The following is a 19,222-nucleotide window of genomic DNA, read 5'->3' as shown; positions in this document are numbered from 1 at the left end:
AAGAAACATTTACTTGAGAAGCAAAACAAAATTCTTGTTTTCTGAATAATTGAAATGTACATACAAACCACAGCTGGATTCAACAACACAAATGTCAAAAAAGGACGTTGTCTAGTAACGTTCCCAGTACATTCAGAGATGATCACGATGTGGAGTTCTTTTAAGGTTTGGGGGATGTTATTTGGTGGACCTTCAGGGAACATTCAGGACGTTCTGGGAATGTTTAGGGGACTATTACTATAGGACGTTCTGTTAACTTCCCAAATGTCCTCTTTGTAATGTTCTTGCGCGACCATAAAATAACCAAAATAGAACGTCCCCCTAAACTCATATCAGGAACGTTATTAAATGACCAACAGAGGACCGTGTGGGAACGTTTAGTTAATGTCCCAAATATCCTCTTTGTAACATTCTTATGTGACCATAAAATTAACCAAATTGGAACGTCTCCCTAAAGTCATATAAGGAACCGTGAACTGCAGCACTTTCATTACCAAAAGAGGACGTTTTAGGAACGTCCCAAATGTTCTGTAAAGGTTCAGAATTTTCGTCACCTTTAGAGAACTTTTAGGGAACGTTGTGCAAGGTCACGAGAAGGTCGCCTTCTACCTGGATGTTTTATAGAAAATAATAAAGTTTGAAGTCACCGTTATGGAGGTGAGTGTTTGCTTTAGATGGGCTCTTGATTCTTGATATTTTAACATTAGATTTTCTCTGGCTGCTTTAACTGTTTTTCCAAAACATGCTTGTTATAGTAAAGAATGCAAATGAAAGCCTAATCAGATGACTTTGGTTATTTAATGATGGTGATTCAATCATCATGAAGTGTCCTGATTCATTGATCCTCTCCAGAAACTAAGTGTATTAACTGTTAGGTTTTTTTTTTGAGTTTTATTATTTTATTTTTTTTAATTCATTATGCATTGAGCAATGTCTTTTAGACTCACACAGACATCAAGATTCTGCGTATGAACCTCAACAATGGTGACAAAAAACAAAATCTTTTTTGTGACTTCAGTAGCTTGTTTTGTGATGCTCAGAACTGATCTGTTTATCTGAAAATTTTGTCACCATTGTTGAGGTTCATATGCAGAATCTTGATGTCTGTGTGAGTCTACATGATATGAATAATTTCTGCACAATGATAAAAACTCTTACTCATTTTCATAGGACTACAACATTAAAAAAAAAGACAAAATCAGAGATCAGTAAGTCCACTGTACAATGAAATTATCAATAATGAGTAACTGAATTCATTTGATCAGATCTTTTTTTTTTTTGCACAACTTTTTTTTTAAATAACAAATGGGTTTCAGAAACACACATCTACAACAATCAGAGAAAAAGTAAAGCCAAAATGTCAAGGGACAGGAGCTCAACTAAAGCAAGCGCTTACCTCCATAACGGTGACATTTATAAATTTTAATAAAACATCAACCTCATTAAGAAGATTTGAGTGAAAGAAATAAAGTCAGAGCGGTTTGTAATAAGTGAAGATGCTGAGATCTAGAGAGATCTGTTAGTGTTTAATGTTCTGTTTGATATCTGAGTTTTGTGATGTTACCATCGTGCTGGAGAGTAGAGCCTGTGCTTCAGTCAGTGATGATCCAGAAACACTGATGTTCTGCTGCATGTTGCTTTATTTAAAGACAGTAATTGTGTAGTTGCTGATGCAGTGATACAGCAGTTACATTCACTTATGCATGTGCTGTTGTTAGTTAATGACTTACTGCAAGAGATTTGTGTTTTAAAAAAAGGGTTTCATAATAATAATTCAGGAAATACCTGTAAAGAACTTTTTTTTTTTTTGTAAGACCTTTAAGAAAAATTAGTTTTTGTTTGAACGGCCTCTTTTGTTAGTCAATTTAGCTCTAATATTCAATTCAATTTTTTGACAAGGGCAGCAGGGACGTTCTGAGAACATTTCCAAATAAAATATGGTTCAGAGAACGTCCTGAATGTTCTGTGAAGGTCGCGCGAGAACGTTACAAAGAGGACATTTGGGAAGTTAATAGAACGTCCTATAGTAATAGTCTTCTAAACATTCCCAGAACGTCCTGAATGTTCCCTGAAGGTCCACCAAATAACGTCCCACAACCCTTAAAAGAACTCCACATCGTGACCGTCTCTGAACGTACTGGGAACGTTACAAGGCAACATCCTTAACACCAGTGGGGACATTCTGAGAATGTTCTGGGAACGTAAAATTTCTAGCGGGGGTTAAACTCCTCCTCTTCCCATTATACATGACGACTGCAGATCCTCTCGATCTACAGGAGATAATGAACAGAGAACTACTTCAGAATAAATGTATTTTATGTTTTCTTGTTTGTATGTGTCAGGGTTAAGCCTGTTTTGAGTTTGTTTTTTATGTTTCCCTGTCCTGTTCATGTATTAGTTGGTTTGTCTTTAGTCACATGTTCTCTTTTGTTCAGTTTCCCGCCATTCCTATGTTTCTATGGTTACCATCATTATTAGTTCATTTGTACCAGCTGTTTCTTGTTTATTAGTCTCAATTAACTCCTCAGTTCACTGTGTATATATATGCACTTAGTTTCAGTCTGTCCTTTGTTTAGTTTTGTTTTGATCACATTGAGTTTGTAGTTGTTTTCTTGGTTATTTTCACTGATTCTTGTTCCTAGTACTCTGTTAAACTTTATTGAATTTATCTTCTTTGTCATGCACGTATACTGCAAACCAGTCTGTGACAGAATGTTAGTTTTTGTTCAATTTTTAGGTTAACAAATTCCATTCCCTTTGTTTACTGAATGATTTAACACATTTAGAAAAACAAATAGTTAATGATAGTTTCACATGCCCCATATATAACCTTTCATAATCTCCCATATTCACAGGTGTTGCCACAGTGGTATTTCCAGAGCTGTGGTTTACAAAAAAATAATAAATTGTGGTTTGATGCTGTTAGATTAAAGACTGTTTAAAGCACATTGTGTATTTGAATTTTTGTAAAGCTTCTCAGGCATTTTGTATCACTGGGCAACTACTCTTAGAGCACAATAATAGAGAGCTGAATCTGACAGAGCTGCTTTATCAATAATGAGTTCAGTGGATGATTGGGATGTTGTTGACCGAAACCGACGGTCTGATATATCCTCATAAGTCTGTGATCAAGCACCTTTGAGCAGTAAATACTGAGGTTCTCCTTTTGGATACTGTCTGTACCAGTAAAGATAAACATTATTGCTGCTTGCATCATATGAACAGCTCAGTGTCACAGACTCTCCTTCTCCCTTCATTATATTAGTATTTCCTTCTCCTGGTCCAATCTTTTCAGCAAATCCACCTGAAATTAAATAGTTATCATGATCTGTAATCTCTGATCAGTAGGATTGTTTCAATAATTTTTTTTTACAAATGCTAAAATAGATAAATATTAAAAAAAACAACAACAACAACAACAACAACAACAAAACATCATGTGATGATTGCTTTCATATAAAAATGGGATGTTGTTTGTCCAGCTTATTTACTTACCTGTAACTACAATGAGAATCATGAGCAGCATATGTCTCTCCATGTTGGCAGTCCAGAGGTAGTTTGTATTTATAATACAGTTGGATTTATTATAAAACTGTATCTGAATATTGCCTTAATGTGAATGAAACTGTGGTCATATCCAGTATATTAATCAGGAGTAAATGAACACACCGACTGAAGTTCTGTTGTGTACTAATACTGTGGGTGTGGTCAGTGAAATGTGAAGCACACAATTTAAAAGCTGCACAGCTTCTGTAATTCAAAAGAGAGAATAATGTGATTATAAAGTGTTACTGTCGCTCAGAAGGAAGTCATACAGGGGCATTCAAAGAGTAATATCCATGTTGGTGAGGTATTAAAATAGACTGAGGTGTGCTGGAGCCTGTTGTACAGTAGAATACAGTATGTGTGCTGAAGGACTGAGTATCAGAAGTCTTCAAAATGGAAAACTATTTCAGACAAGGCTTGACAAGCCAAGAGCACATGCTAACTTTAAGACTGAGATGCACCTATATGTGCAGCTATGCTTTAAAATCACCATGAAATCAAAACTGACAATTCTTATTTTTTTATGGAATATTCCAGTTTATTATACATGATTTATCCATCCATCCATCCTTTTTTTTTTTTTTTTTTTTTTTTTTTTTTTAATTTGTGTGTCCTCGTAATCTTTAACCAAATTGACATCCTCGTCCTTCTTGCAGCGACTACTCTTCTCTTCCCTGATGACATGCTTACTGGTGCGAATGCGGGAATAAAACATTTCGCCTAAACATGACAGATTTTGCACAGTGGACAGAAATGAAGAATTACACAGATTCACAGGACCTAGATTTAACATCTCATCTGAAGGCCGGTGCTTATTTACAGTGTCGTGTCCCTGTCACTATATGGGGGTGTTAGGACCCTACGCAGACCACAGGGTGATGCCCCCTGCTGGCCTCACTAACACCTCTTCCAGCAGCACAGTTTTCCCAGGAGGTCTCCCATCCGGGTATGGTCAAGCTTAACCCTGCTTAGTTCATGGGTGTGTTCATGATGAGAATTTACCATCTAATTAATATATTTTATTAAAAGTATATACATTTTTACAAAGTCCCATTTACTGTTTATTCTAAGAATCCTCTGCCAGAAAGTGTTCTTCATATTTATGTAATGTTTTTATTGTTTCAGTTTTATTCGCTCCCCTTTTATTATCTTTAGTTTGGACTAGTGTGATAACATTCACAAAAGACACATGTAGAAGATCAAAAATGATCTGTCATGTATGTAAAATATTTTGTGTGCGTGTGTGTTCTTGTATACATGGTGTATACACATATATACACAAATGTGTATAATGACATGGGTATTACAACGTAAATATGGTTTATGAGGACACTTCCTGTGTCCTCGTAAACCAAATGGCTTAAAAAACATACTAAACAGTGTTTTTTTGAAATTCAAAAACTGCAGAGTTTTCTGTGATGGGTAGGTTTAGGAGTAGCGGTAGTGTAGGGGGATAGAATATACAGTTTGTACAGTATAAAAACCATTACGTCTATGGAGAGTCCCTGTAAACCACATATACAAGTATGTCAGTGTGTGTGTGTGTGTGTGTGTGTGTGTGTGTGTGTGTGTGTGTGTTTACGAGACTTTGGTTTCATATCATTTTAAATGACATCCTTGACATGAGAAAGAGAAAACATAAAAGCAGTTATATGAGAACCATGTAGAGATGCATGCTGAATTTTATTCACATGCCCTTATGTAACCTCCCAAATTCACAGCTGTCACCACATTCACTGTTTGTGGTTTACAGTAACATGATACAGATTGATTAAAGACACTTCAAAGCATTAATTTTGTATGAGTTTTTGTAAAGCTTCTCAGGCATTTTGTATCACTGGGCTGCTACTTCAAGAGCACAATAATAGAGAGCTGAATCTGACAGAGTCACACTGTTAATAGTGAGTTCAGTGGATGATTGGGATGTTTTCGACTGAAAACCGTCTGGTATATTTTCCTGACTGCTCCGTGATCGAGCACCTTTATACAGTAAATATTGTGGTTCTCTGTTTGGATACTGTCTGTACCAGTAAAGATAAATATTATTGTTGTTAGTTTCATATGTGCAGCTTAGTGACACAGACTCTCCTTCTTCTTTGATTACATTAGTATTTCCATCTTTTGGTTCAATTTTATCAGCAAATCCACCTGAAATATAATCAATCATATTATAATATATCATGATCTAATAAGGATTTTAGTTGTTTTGCTATATACCGTATTTACTTTACCTGCAACTGTGATGAGCATCATGAGCAGCATTTGCTTCTCCTCCATCTTAACTGAAGTCCACTTTAAAGATCAGAGCGTTTGTGTATTAATAATGTGGGTGTGGTTAGTGAAACATGGACATGCTCTGTGCTTTAAATCAAATGGTGAGCAGTGTTTTATTTAGACATCACGTGGTTGTCTAATGTGAATGAAGCATAGCTTGTGAGGTTATGTTGCCCCCTAATGTTGGAGCTCAGAACAGCATGTTTTGTCCATTTGTTTTAAAGGATTAGTTCACTTCAGAATTAAAATTTCCTGATAATTTACTCACCCCCATGTCATCCAAGATGTTTATGTCTTTCTCCATTCAAATGCAATGAATTTATATTTAATAATGCAATGTTGTTATTAGCTTGGTTATCTAAAAAAAAGCATTTCTGATATATAGCAATCAGCTCTTTTTCTTAAATAAGGAAATCATCATTTATTTATAAATTACACAAAAACTAAATTCGTTCTACACTAATAAAATGTTTTCATCCCCCTTTTAAGAATGCTCCAGCATATGCACTAACCTTTAGCTGATGAGATCAATATGATTAAATAGATAAACATGTTGGCTCAATATTCAGGTTTGAACAGGACACACACAGAAACATCAGACGATCCGAAGAGATTTGTGAAATGTTTACAGTCCTTTATTGTGTCTCACAATGACTGTGATAAACTCCTCCTACTCAGATTCACTACATCCAGCCCTCGTCTCACAATATATGACAGACAAAACTTTTTAAATGTTATTTATACATTCCCACACATTTAAAAGAATATTAATAAACAGAGATAGATCAATGAAAAGCTACAACATATTTCAGTAACATACTTTAGGAAGATAATCAGATTAGCAAAAAGCTTATTTGTGTTGCTTACAATTAAGTTTAAAATGAAGACGAATTATATAAATTTTCTTATATTATAACATGAAGTAAGTTTTTTCTGTTTGGTTGGTTAGATGTTCTTTTTATATATTGAATAGTAAAATGTCAGTAGAAATATTCTGTATGCTTTAATATGAAAAATATAAAGTAAATGAGGTTTTTGTACAGTGTAGTTTGTTTTCCTGTCACTGTGGGCTCCAGAGCACAGTAGAACATCACTGAGTCTGTCACTTCAGCAGAGGAGATCTCCAGATACACATGGGTTTTCTCTTCATTCAGTTTTGCAGAGAATCGAGGATCTTGATCCACAATATTAGATTTTTGTAAAACTTCCCCAGTGGTGTGACGAATCATGAAAAGATATTCAGGAGCTGATCCGGGATGTTGGCGATACCAAAATAAACTTCTTGCTGAGGAGTAGCTACAGGAGAGACTTATAATGTCTCCTTCTGTCCCAAACATATGAGTTTCAACTGGTGTGATGACATTCCCAAAACTCACACCTGCAGATGAGATTATCAACATTTGACAACAAAGACATACAAACAAATGGAAAAGAAAACTGAGTGCCTCAGGGTTGACATAAGATACTTACGTGCAAGACAACTGAACAACACCAAAACAAACAGCTTCATTTTTCAGGATGATGTTTTAGTTCATCTGCATCACAAAGTGTTCCTGAAGTAAACATTCATTCATCATCCAGCAGAAGGAGTCTCCAGCTATAGCACCTCCTCTTAAAGCTACAGTGCTGAAATTAAGAAGTAGATCATCTCTGTATGATCCTATAGTGAACGTTCTTGATGATAGTTTACCCTCTAATTATTTATTTATATTAAATTGTTATACATTTTAGCAAAGACCAATACACAATACTTTTTAAGGTTAGTTTAAAAAAGACTTGCACCTATAATAATATTACAGTTGTTCTGAGTTGTATATGAGATCGATTTCAATAGGGATGTCTGATGACTGTCTGTACTCGCAAAGAGTGATTTTCTTAAGCCCTGGGTATACTTCGTTTTTCGCTAGTGTACACTAGTGTATGCGCACAGTCAAACGCACAGCCTTGCAAAGTATACTTCATTTGACTCGTACGCATACACAGACGTTTGACGCATGTTCAGTTTTGAGCAATCTCTCACCACAAGTTACAACCCATGTAAACATCTTTGTATTATTTCATGCTAGAGTTGTACAAATGAGGGTACTCTCATCTATGTAGGCCTCCATCATCGCTGTAGCTTGCATGCGTTCCGGTCTGTTCTGTTTATGCAGTTTTTCTTTGACTACCTTGAATCAACTAGGGCACGGTTGCCACCTTGTGGATAAACTAATTACCGCAAAAAAATTAAATGCGCATGTGCGACCTGCGACAAGTACAAGTACTCGCGGTTACAGAAATCCGGCGGTGCGCGTACAGTACACACATACTCTTCTGATGATGAAACTTGCATCATGCAAAGAGTGAAGTCTACGTTGGGCTTAGCTCTGTATTTTAGTTACAAATATCTTAAAATTGTTAAATCAAGAAACATTTACTCAAGAAACAAAACGACTTGTCAACAAAAAGTCGTTTTCTGAATAATTTTTCAAAATTCAGTGAGTTTAAGTTAAAAAAAAAAAAAAACCTGCCAATGGGGTAAGAAAATAGAAGATAATAAACAGAGAACTACTTCAGAAAAAAAATGTATTTTTATGTTTTCTTATTTGTATGTTAGTTTTTGTTAATTTTTTAGTTTAACAAATTCCATTCCCTTTGTTCACTGAATGATTTTTAAATAACATATTTAGAAAAACAAATAGTTAATGATAGTTTCACATGCCCCATATATAACCTTTCATAATCTCCCATATTCACAGGTGTTGGCACAGTGGTATTTCCAGAGCTGTGGTTTACAAAAAAATAATAAATTGTGGTTTGATGCTGTTAGATTAAAGACTGTTTAAAGCACATTGTGTATTTGAGTTTTTGTAAAGCTTCTCAGGCATTTTGTATCACTGGGCAACTACTCTTAGAGCACAATAATAGAGAGCTGAATCTGGCAGAGCTGCTTTATCAATAATGAGTTCAGTGGATGATTGGGATGTTGTTGACCGAAACCGACGGTCTGATATATCCTCATAACCACTCTCTGATCGAGCACCTTTCCACAGTAAATACTGAGGTTCTCCTTTTGGATACTGTCTGTACCAGTAAAGATAAACATTATTGCTGCTTATATCATATGAACAGCTCAGTGTCACAGACTCTCCTTCTCCCTTCATTATATTAGTATTTCCTTCTCTTGGTCCAATTCTGTCAGCAAATCCACCTGAAATTAAATAGTTATCATGATCTGTAATCTCTGATCAGTAGGATTGTTTCAATAAAACTTTTTACAAATGTGTCCTTTCAATATTAAAATAGATAAATGTTAAACAACAACAACAACAACAAAACATCATGTGATGATTGCTTTCATATTAAAATGGGATGTTGTTTGTCCAGCTTATTTACTTACCTGTAACTACAATGAGAATCATGAGCAGAATATGTCTCTCCATGTTGGCAGTCCAGAGGTAGTTTGTGTTTATAATACAGTTGGATTTATTATGAAACTGTACCTGAATATTGCCTTAATGTGAATGAAACTGTGGTCATATCCAGTATATTAATCAGGAGTAAATGAACGCACCGACTGAAGTTCTGTTGTGTACTAATACTGTGGGTGTGGTCAGTGAAATGTGAAGCACACAATTTAAAAGCTGCACAGCTTCTGTAATTCAAAAGAGAGAATAATGTGATTATAAAGTGTTACTGCTGTCATACAGGGGCATTCAAAGAGTAATATCCATGTTGGTGAGGTATTAAAATAGACTGAGGTGTGCTGGAGCCTGTTGTACAGTAGAATACAGTATGTGTGCTGAAGGACTGAGTATCAGAAGTCTTCAAAATGGAAAACTATTTCAGACAAGGCTTGACGAGCCAAGAGCACATGTTAACTTTAAGACTGAGATGCACCTATATGTGCAGCTATGCTTTAAAGTCACCATAAAATCAAAACTGACAATTCTTATTTTTTTATGGAATATTCCAGTGTTTATTATACATGATTTATCCATCCATATCTTTTTTTTTTTTTTTTTTTTAATTAATGTGCCCTTGTAATCTTTAGATTTCTGTAGATGTAGATTTCTATCTGTAGATTTTGCACAGTGGACAGAAATGAAGAATTACACAGATTCAAAGGACCTAGATTTAACATCTCATCTGAAGGCTGGTGCTTATTTACAGTATCGTGTCCCTGTCACTATACTGGGGTGTTAGGACCCCACGCAGACCACAGGGTGACGCCCCCTGCTGGCCTCACTAACACCTCTTCCAACAATATAGTTTTCCCAGGAGGTCTCCCATCCGGGTACTGGCCAAGCTCAACCCTGCTTAGTTCATGGATGTGTTCATGATGAGAATTTACCATCTAAATAATATATTTCAATAAAAGTATATACATTTTTGCAAAGTCCCCTTTACTGTTTATTCTAAGAATACTTTGCCAGTGTAACGTTTGAGTTTTGTTCTGTTTAGTTGTTCATGTCTAGAGTTTGTTTTTCATTAGTCACATGTTCTTTGTTCTTAGTTTCCCGCCACTTGTTTGTTGTCATGGTTCCTATTTGATTAGTGTTTGAGTTCAGCTGTGTTTAGTTAATTAGTCCTGTATTCCTCAGTTCTCCCCCTGTTGGTTGCTATGGTTACTTATTGAGTTAGTTATGTTTAGGTGTGTCTAGTTTATTAGTTCCTTTGTTTGTTCTGTGTATTTAAGCCCTGTGTTTCAGTCTGTTCTTTTTCAGTTCTCTGTTGCATTTACCTGGTGGTTCTTTTCTGTGTTTTTGTATTCTGAGTTCTCTGTTAAAATAAACATCATACTGCTTGAGCTTAGATCCTGCATCTCATCCTTTGCTGCAACTGAGTGTGACAGCCAGAAAGTGTTCTTCATATTTATGTAATGTTTTTATTGTTTCAGTTTTATTCGCTCCCCTTTTATTATCTTTAGTTTGGACTAGTGTGAAAACATTCACAAAAGACACCTGTAAAAGATTAAAAATGATCTGCCATGTATGTAAAATATTTTGTGTGTGTGTGTTTACAAGACTTTGGTTTCAAATCATTTTAAATGACATCCTTGACATGAGAAAGAGAAAACATAAAAGCAGTTATATGAGAACCATGTAGAGATGCATGCTGAATTTTATTCACATGCCCTTATGTAACCTCCCAAATTCACAGCTGTTACCACATTCACTGTTTGTGGTTTACAGTAACATGATACAGATTGATTAAAGACACTTCAAAGCATTAATTTTGTATGAGTTTTTGTAAAGCTTCTCAGGCACTTTGTATCACTGGGCTGCTACTCTTAGAGCACAATAATAGAGAGCTGAATCTGACAGAGTCACACTGTTAATAATGAGTTCAGTGGATGATTGGGATGTTTTCGACTGAAAACCGTCTGGTATATTTTCCTGACTGCTCCGTGATCGAGCACCTTTATACAGTAAATATTCTGGTTCTCTGTTTGGATACTGTCTGTACCAGTAAAGCCAAATATCATTGCTGTTAGTTTCATATGTGCAGCTCAGTGTCACAGACTCTCCTTCTTCTTTGATTACATTAGTATTTCCATCTTTTGGTCCAATTTTATCTGCAAATCCACCTGAAACACAATCAATCATATTATAATATCATGATCTAAAAAGGATTTTAGTTTTTTTGCTATATACTGTATTTACCTGAAACTGTGATGAGCATCATGAGCAGCATTTGCTTCTCCTCCATCTTAACTGAAGTCCACTTTAAAGATCAGAGTGTTTGTTTGCTATTAAATTGATTTGTTAGATTTTCCTTGTTGTTTTATTGATTGTTGATTTATAAGTTATGCTCAATGTGGTTTTATAAAATGAATGTGTTGAAAGTGTGAAATGAAGTGTTGCTGATGCATGAATGAATGCGAAGAGTGAAGTTCTGTTGTGTATTAATAATGTGGGTGTGGTTAGTGAAACATGGACATGCTCTGTGCTTTAAATCAAATGATGAGCAGTGTTTTATTTAGACATCAGGTGCTTGTCTAATGTGAATAAAGCATAGCTTGTGAGGTTATGTTGCCCCCTAATGTTGGAGCTCAGAACAGCATGTTTTGTCCATTTGCTTTAAAGGATTAGTTCACTTAAGAATTAAAATTTCCTGATAGTTTACTCACCCCCATGTCATCCAAGATGTTTATGTCTTTCTTTCTTCAGTCAAAAAGAAATTAAGTTTTTTGAGGAAAATATTCCAGGATTTTTCTCCATATAGTGGACTTCTTTTTTAATTTAAATTTGAATTCTGATGTGAACTAATCCTTTAAAGTGTGCTTTAAAATGTGCTGTCTGTGTTTGAGTTACTGTTGACATTTGTTTTTATATACCAACATTTTAGTGTTGTGTTCACACATATGCACATTTATGTCCTCATGAAACTGATCTGTATGATCTTTCTTCCTCTTTCAGCCACAGAATATTTTAACTATGCTGTATATGACAAGATCTACTAATGTAAGAACTTCATAAGAATAGACTATCTTAAGTATCCGTGTGATTTTTCACCGTACATAAAACCTCAACGGCACCTCTTGCTTTCTTTCTCCCAGTTAAACACTTTTTGTACAGCATGCACTGGATTTCCTGTCACTGTGGGCTCCAGAGCACAGTAGAACATCACTGAGTCTGTCACTTCAGCAGAGGAGATCTCCAGATACACATGGGTTTTCTCTTCATTCAGTTTTGCAGAGAATCGAGGATCTTGATCCACAATATTAGATTTTTGTAAAACTTCCCCAGTGGCGTGAAGAATCATGAAAAGAAATTCAGGAGCTGATCCGGGATGTTGGCGATACCAAAATAAACTTTTTCCTGAGGAGTAGCTACAGGAGAGACTTATAATGTCTCCTTCTGTCCCAAACATATGAGTTTCAACTGGTGTGATGACATTCCCAAAACTCACACCTGCAGATGAGAATATCAACATTTGACAACAAAGACATACAAACAAATGGAAAAGAAAACTGAGTGCCTGAGGGTTGAAATAAGATACTTACATGCAAGACAACTGAACAAAACCAAAACAAACAGCATCATTTTTCAGGATGATGTTTTAGTTCATCTGCATCACAAAGTGTTCCTGAAGTAAACATTCATTCATCATCTAGCAGAAGGAGTCTCCAGCTATAGCACCTCCTCTTAAAGCTACAGTGCTGAAATTAAGAAGTAGATCATCTCTATCTGATCCTATAGTGAATGTGCTTGATGATAGTTTACCCTCTAATTATTTATTTATATTAAATTGTTTCTACATTTTAGCAAAGACCAATACACAATTCTTTTTAAGGTTAGCTAATGAAGACATTTTGCAAAGACTTGCACCTATAATGATATTATAGTTGTTCTGAGTTGTATATGAGATCGATTTCAATAGGGATGTTTGATGTAACTGAATGAAACCAATTGTTCAGTTTATTCTATTAGTTACATTATTTATGGAGTTACTGTCTGTACTCGCAAAGAGTGATTTTCTTAAGGCCTGGGTATAGTTTATTTTTTTACGTGTACGCTAGTGTACGCGCACAGTCAAACACACAGCCTTGCAAAGTATACTCCATTTGACTCGTACGCATATATAGGCATTCGACGCATGCACAGTTTTGAGCAATCTCTCGCCACGAGTTACAGCCCATGTAAACATCTTTGTGTTCTACATTTCAGGGTTTGATAAGCATATGAAAACTGTTTTTTGTACAATGTTACAGTGTTTCCTGTGACTGTGGGCCTCAGAGCACAGTAATACAGAGCAGAGTCTGATACTGCAGCAGAGGAGATCTCCAGATCCACATGACTTTGTTTTTTTCTGTGATTGATGGTTATTCTTGGAACGGGTGGATCAGCTGGAGTAGTGGCCCCTGAATCTTCCAGTATGAGGAACTGTGGTGGTGAACCTGCGTATTGGCGATACCAGTGAACACCACGAACAGAACCGCTGTAGTTACAAGAGAGCGTCACATTGTCACCCTCAAGTGCAAATACTCTGACACTTTTTGGAGTGATGACTTCTGTGGATCTGGAACCTGCAAATGAAAGTTGCATTAAATGTAGTTTTCAAACAGTTTCTGTTGCAATAAAATGCATTTACACAATATTATACCTTCAGCTGATGACAGCAGTATGAAAATGTAGATCAACATGTTCTTTCACTAAACTGGCAAGATCCGCAGCTGCTCCACAGTGTTGTGTCGCTCATCTTTACCAGCTGTACACTGTATAGAGTCGGTGCTGAACTCCTCCTCCTCACGACACTGAATCTGAATCACAAGGCACCTAAGAAACGATTAAATGAGCATGTTTAAATATGTATGCTGAGATCTTCACTGTAAAAAAGAATGGTTGGTTTAACTTTAAAAAGTATGTTACCTGGTTGCCTTAAAAAAATGAGTTAATTGATTTAATTCTTTGTGTTTTGAAAATCTATTTATGTTCTTCATTTTGCAGCTCATTGTCAATATTATCATTTTGCTCATGTGAGTTTCTACAATTTTTAATATGACTTCACATTCATCTTTAGGAATTCATACAATATAATATAATATGAGAAAAGAGATCACTTAAAGGGATAGATCACCCAAAAATTAAAATTGTCATCATTTACTCACTCTCAAGTTATTCCAAACCTGTTTGAATTTCTTTCTTTTGCTGAACACAAAAGAAGATATTTTAAAGAATGTTGGGAATCAAACAGTTGATGGACACCATTGACGTCCATATTTGTTTTCCCATTTAGGTTTGAAACAACTTGAGGGTGAGTAAAGGACTGAATTTTCATTTTTGGGTAAACTATACTTGTGAGATTATGTTGCCCCCTTCTGTTGAAACTCAGAACAGCATGTTTTTTTTTTCCATTTACTTTAAAATAACGCTATGTCTGTAATAGTAAATGTGTTTAAGTTACTTTTATTTATTTATTTAGTATTATTATTTTATTATTTGTCTGTTAACTATTTAGACTTTAAATATTCTTAGATATAATTCTACATGTTATAAAGAAAACTACCTTAAATTATATATCAAAGCATGAGAAACAATTTCAATAGAACTAGCAAGTTACTGATTTTTTTTTTATTTATTTTTTTACTTCTAGCACAAACAAATGTTTACAGAAATATGCTGGATGATAAATAATTTCCCCCACTAGATAAGTGAGGTTTTTGTACAGTGTAGTTTGTGTTTCCTGTCACTGTGGGCTCCAGGGCACAGTAGTACATCGCAGAGTCTGTCACTTTAGCAGAGGAGATCTCCAGATACACACAGGTTTTCTCTTCATTCAGTTTTCCAGAAAATCGGGGATCTAGATCTACAATTTCAGACTTCCGTGAAACTTTTCCTGTCCCATGTAGTATTATCAAAAGGTATTCCGGAGCTGAACCGTGATATTGGCGATACCACTGTAGACTAACTGCTGAGGAGTAGTTACAGGACAGTGTTATATTGTCCCCCTCCGTCCCAGACACCTGAGTACGAACTGGTGTGATGACATTCCCAAAACTCACACCTGTAGATAAGATTAAACCATATTAAACTAAATTGTCATGAAGAAAAAAACAGCACAATACAACAAGAAGAAAAAAAAATTAACAATTAAACATAATGGAAAACTATATACAAAATATGGAAATACATACATGCAAAAGTACAGAACACAACCAAAAAACAGAGCACCATTTTGCAGTATGATGGATTAGTTCATCTGTTGACTGAACTGTTAGTTAGACAGAAAACACTCACTGTCTAGCAGAGGATGTGTCCTATAGCACCGCCCCTGAAAGCTGCACTCACATTAAAACATCATGATCCTTTTGAATCTACTAAAACAGATTCACTTTAACCTCTGTTCTCAGTGGACTGGTTTAACTACTGTCTTAAAAATAAAGTAAATAAAATGTGAAATAATTTTTTTAATCCATTAGAACTATGCAATAAAAATATCTTAACTAATATTTAAGAACAGCAAGAACCATTGAAGTGTCTACAAGCATTACAACAGTCAACTTTTGTTTGGTTTATGTTTCAGTTTAAATAATTATTTTTATGTGTATTTTACTTGTTCATTTTATATGAATTACACTAAAGTTCTACATTAACATTCTACATTCTACAAATATTCCCCGTGTTTTTTTTTTTTTTTTTAACAAATCACACCCTGCTTTAACCAATCAAAGGCTTTTGAGGTGCTTTCTGTCATCATTTTGCGTATTCACAGCGGTCAGTCCATATATATCAAGCTAGAAAAGCGACTGATGAATTTGGTATTTCTTGTCTGTCAAGCGACGGCTCAAAAAGCCAAACACCCTAAAAAGGAACAATAAGAGGAATATAAAGCAATAAAAACAATAGGACCCTAAGCAAGACAAAAGTGGACATTACTAATGCTTTTCATCTCTGGAGGACTCATTTCAAAGCACTTGAAAACAGATATCATGCTTACTTACATTCTAAAGTGTATTTGTAAAGTGGGTGTGGTTAGTGACATCACTCATTAATACACATGCAGGTTTGTTTTTCTATCATGCTGTTTTGATGATGCATGGACTTTAATTCATCCATGTTCCAGGTCCCAACAACAATTTAGGGAAAACCAGATGGTTGGTGGACACTGGATGGTGAAACCTACATTCCTGCATGGTGTTATCATTGACTATAAACTGTGATGTTAGCTTTGTTTTATGTTAATGTGTTTCCTGTGACTGTGGGCCTCAGAGCACAGTAATACAGAGCAGAGTCTGATACTGCAGCAGAGGAGATCTCCAGATTTGCATGAATTTGCTCTTTTCTGTGATTGATGGTTATTCTTGGAACGGGAACGGGTATTCTTGTTAAACTTCTCCTCTTCCCATTATACATGACGACTGCAGATCCTCTTGATCCATAGAAGATAATGAACAGAGAACTACTTCAGAATAAATGTATTTTTATTTGTTTTCTTGTTTTTATGTTAGTTTTTGTTTAATTTTTAGGTTAACAAATTCCATTCCCTTTGTTTACTGAATGATTTAATTTTTAAATAACATATTTAGAAAAACAAATAGTTAATGATAGTTTCACATGCCCCATATATAACCTTTCATAATCTGCCATATTCACAGGTGTTGCCACAGTGGTATTTCCAGAGCTGTGGTTTACAAATAAATAATAAATTGTGGTTTGATGCTGTTAGATTAAAGACTGTTTAAAGCACATTGTGTATTTGAGTTTTTGTAAAGCTTCTCAGGCATTTTGTATCACTGGGCAAATACTCTTAGAGCACAATAATAGAGAGCTGAATCTGACAGAGCTGCTTTATCAATAATGAGTTCAGTGGATGATTGGGATGTTGTTGACTGAAACCGACGGTCTGGTATGTTCTCATAACTCTGTGATCGAGCACCTTTGAGCAGTAAATACTGAGGTTCTCCTTTTGGATACTGTCTGTACCAGTAAAGCAAAACATTATTGCTGCTTGTATCATATGAACAGCTCAGTGTCACAGACTCTCCTTCTCCCTTCATTATATTAGTATTTCCTTCTCCTGGTCCAATTCTGTCAGCAAATCCACCTGAAATTAAATACATTTTTTATTTACATCATGATCTGTAATCTCTGATCAGTAGGATTGTTTCAATAAAACTTAATGTGTCCTTTCAATATTAAAATAGAAAAATGTTAAACAACAACAACAAAACATCATGTGATGATTGCTTTCATATAAAAATGGGATGTTGTTTGTCCAGCTTATTTACTTACCTGTAACTACAATGAGAATCATGAGCAGCATATGTCTCTCCATGTTGGCAGTCCAGAGGTAGTTTGTGTTTATAATACAGTTGGATTTATTATAAAACTGTACCTGAATATTGCCTTAATGTGAATGAAACTGTGGTCATATCCAGTATATTAATCAGGAGTAAATGAACGCACCGACTGAGTTCTGTTGTGTACTAATACTGTGGGTGTGGTCAGTGAAATGTGAAGCACACAATTTAAAAGCTGCACAGCTTCTGTAATTCAAAAGAGAGAATAATGTGATTATAAAGTGTTACTGCCGTCATACAGTGTCAGACAAAGAGTAACATCCATGTTGGTGAGGTATTAAAATAGACTGAGGTGTGCTGGAGCCTGTTGTACAGTAGAATACAGTATGTGTGCTGAAGGACTGAGTATCAGAAGTCTTCAAAATGGAAAACTATTTCAGACAAGGCTTGACGAGCCAAGAGCACATGTTAACTTTAAAACTGAGATGCACCTATATGTGCAGCTATGCTTTAAAATCACCATGAAATCAAAAATGACAACTCTTATCTTTATGTAATCTTCTTATTCAGAATTACTTCCCTCCCTCTTGCAGGGACATCTCTTCTCTTCTCTGATGACATGCTTACCGGCTTGAGTGTGGGACAACCTGCCACAAACATGAGATCATAATTCCTGATGGACTGTAGGGCAATTACAGTTGGATCTCATAAAGAGACAAGTATGCTCAATGAAGACCAGTCAAAGTTGAAGTTAAGTCAAAGTTCTCCACACTTCCATAGGTCATAGAAAAAATGAATAAGATTATCCAGCCTCAAACTAACTTAAGATACAGAAACACTAATACTTAAGAGTCAGATGGACAGTCGACATCATTTCTACAGCTTCTGGTTAACAGTACAGATAACATCCAAACATTCTGTTGAGGTTATTCCAAGACATATTTGACACTTTCTATGTCCTATATACATAAGCTACTTTGGTAAGGGTCACAAGTGAGTCATAAATTCCGGAAGGCCTCTTCTCATCTGGAATGCTGTTGAATTATTCTGGGGACTATTCCTTTGGCATAGTCACATTGATTGATTTGGTTGTGTGAGAAATTAATTAATTTATTCTCTTAAAGCATCTCTTAAAACATGTTATTGCATTCCTGCCATGGGTCAGACCCTAAGTCACCTCTCATACCACATACAGACATTGCCTGTAAAATAAATACCAGAATAAATTCACTGGATTTAAGAAAACTCTGATTTCCAATTCATTATATATAGTACAAGAAGAAGGATTGTACTGTAAATCCACCCCTTCAGGAAAAAATGAAGTCCTGTCCTACATTTTCTTGTTTGAGAAGACATTTCACTCAGATATACAATAGTTTGCAGCTTCTATTTTCTACTGAATTAAAGCCTTGGTCATCTTGATTAAATATATATATATATAATCACAAAAACAAATCCCCCTCCGACTCATTCCCTCAATATGGAACGTCTCAGGTTATGTATGTAACCATGGTTCCCTGAGAACAGGGAACGAGACACTGCGTTCGGAAACGCATTGGGGAACGCCATCACGTGAACCGGTGTCTGAAAGCAATTGTCAAATCCTACCAATCCTATTGGCCGGCGACAGCCTATGACGTCATCATAGCGCGACCCGGAAGTATATAAGGGGTGCCT

The 19,222-nt window shown here is 35.5% G+C and overlaps 3 gene segments (V, D, J or C); all 3 read right to left on the bottom strand.

The window, feature by feature from the left end:
- Positions 1-8,693: 8,693 nt before the first annotated feature.
- LOC127499428 (T cell receptor alpha variable 18-like) lies at positions 8,694-9,345 on the bottom strand. The segment is given in 2 exon segments: positions 8,694-9,010; positions 9,200-9,345. Coding segments are annotated over 2 exon segments (360 nt in total).
- A 1,541-nt stretch (positions 9,346-10,886) lies between these two features.
- Positions 10,887-12,334, bottom strand: LOC127500016 (T cell receptor alpha variable 18-like). The segment is given in 2 exon segments: positions 10,887-11,389; positions 11,466-12,334. Coding segments are annotated over 2 exon segments (360 nt in total).
- Positions 12,335-16,993: 4,659 nt separating this feature from the next.
- On the bottom strand, positions 16,994-17,721 carry LOC127500025 (T cell receptor alpha variable 18-like). The segment is given in 2 exon segments: positions 16,994-17,349; positions 17,538-17,721. Coding segments are annotated over 2 exon segments (357 nt in total).
- Positions 17,722-19,222: the final 1,501 nt, after the last annotated feature.

This window comes from Ctenopharyngodon idella, chromosome 2 (assembly GCF_019924925.1).
Source record: "Ctenopharyngodon idella isolate HZGC_01 chromosome 2, HZGC01, whole genome shotgun sequence".
Lineage (NCBI taxonomy): Eukaryota > Metazoa > Chordata > Actinopteri > Cypriniformes > Xenocyprididae > Ctenopharyngodon > Ctenopharyngodon idella.
The sequence above is the reverse complement of the archived record's forward strand: the minus strand, read 5'-3'. Positions and strand labels throughout refer to the sequence as shown.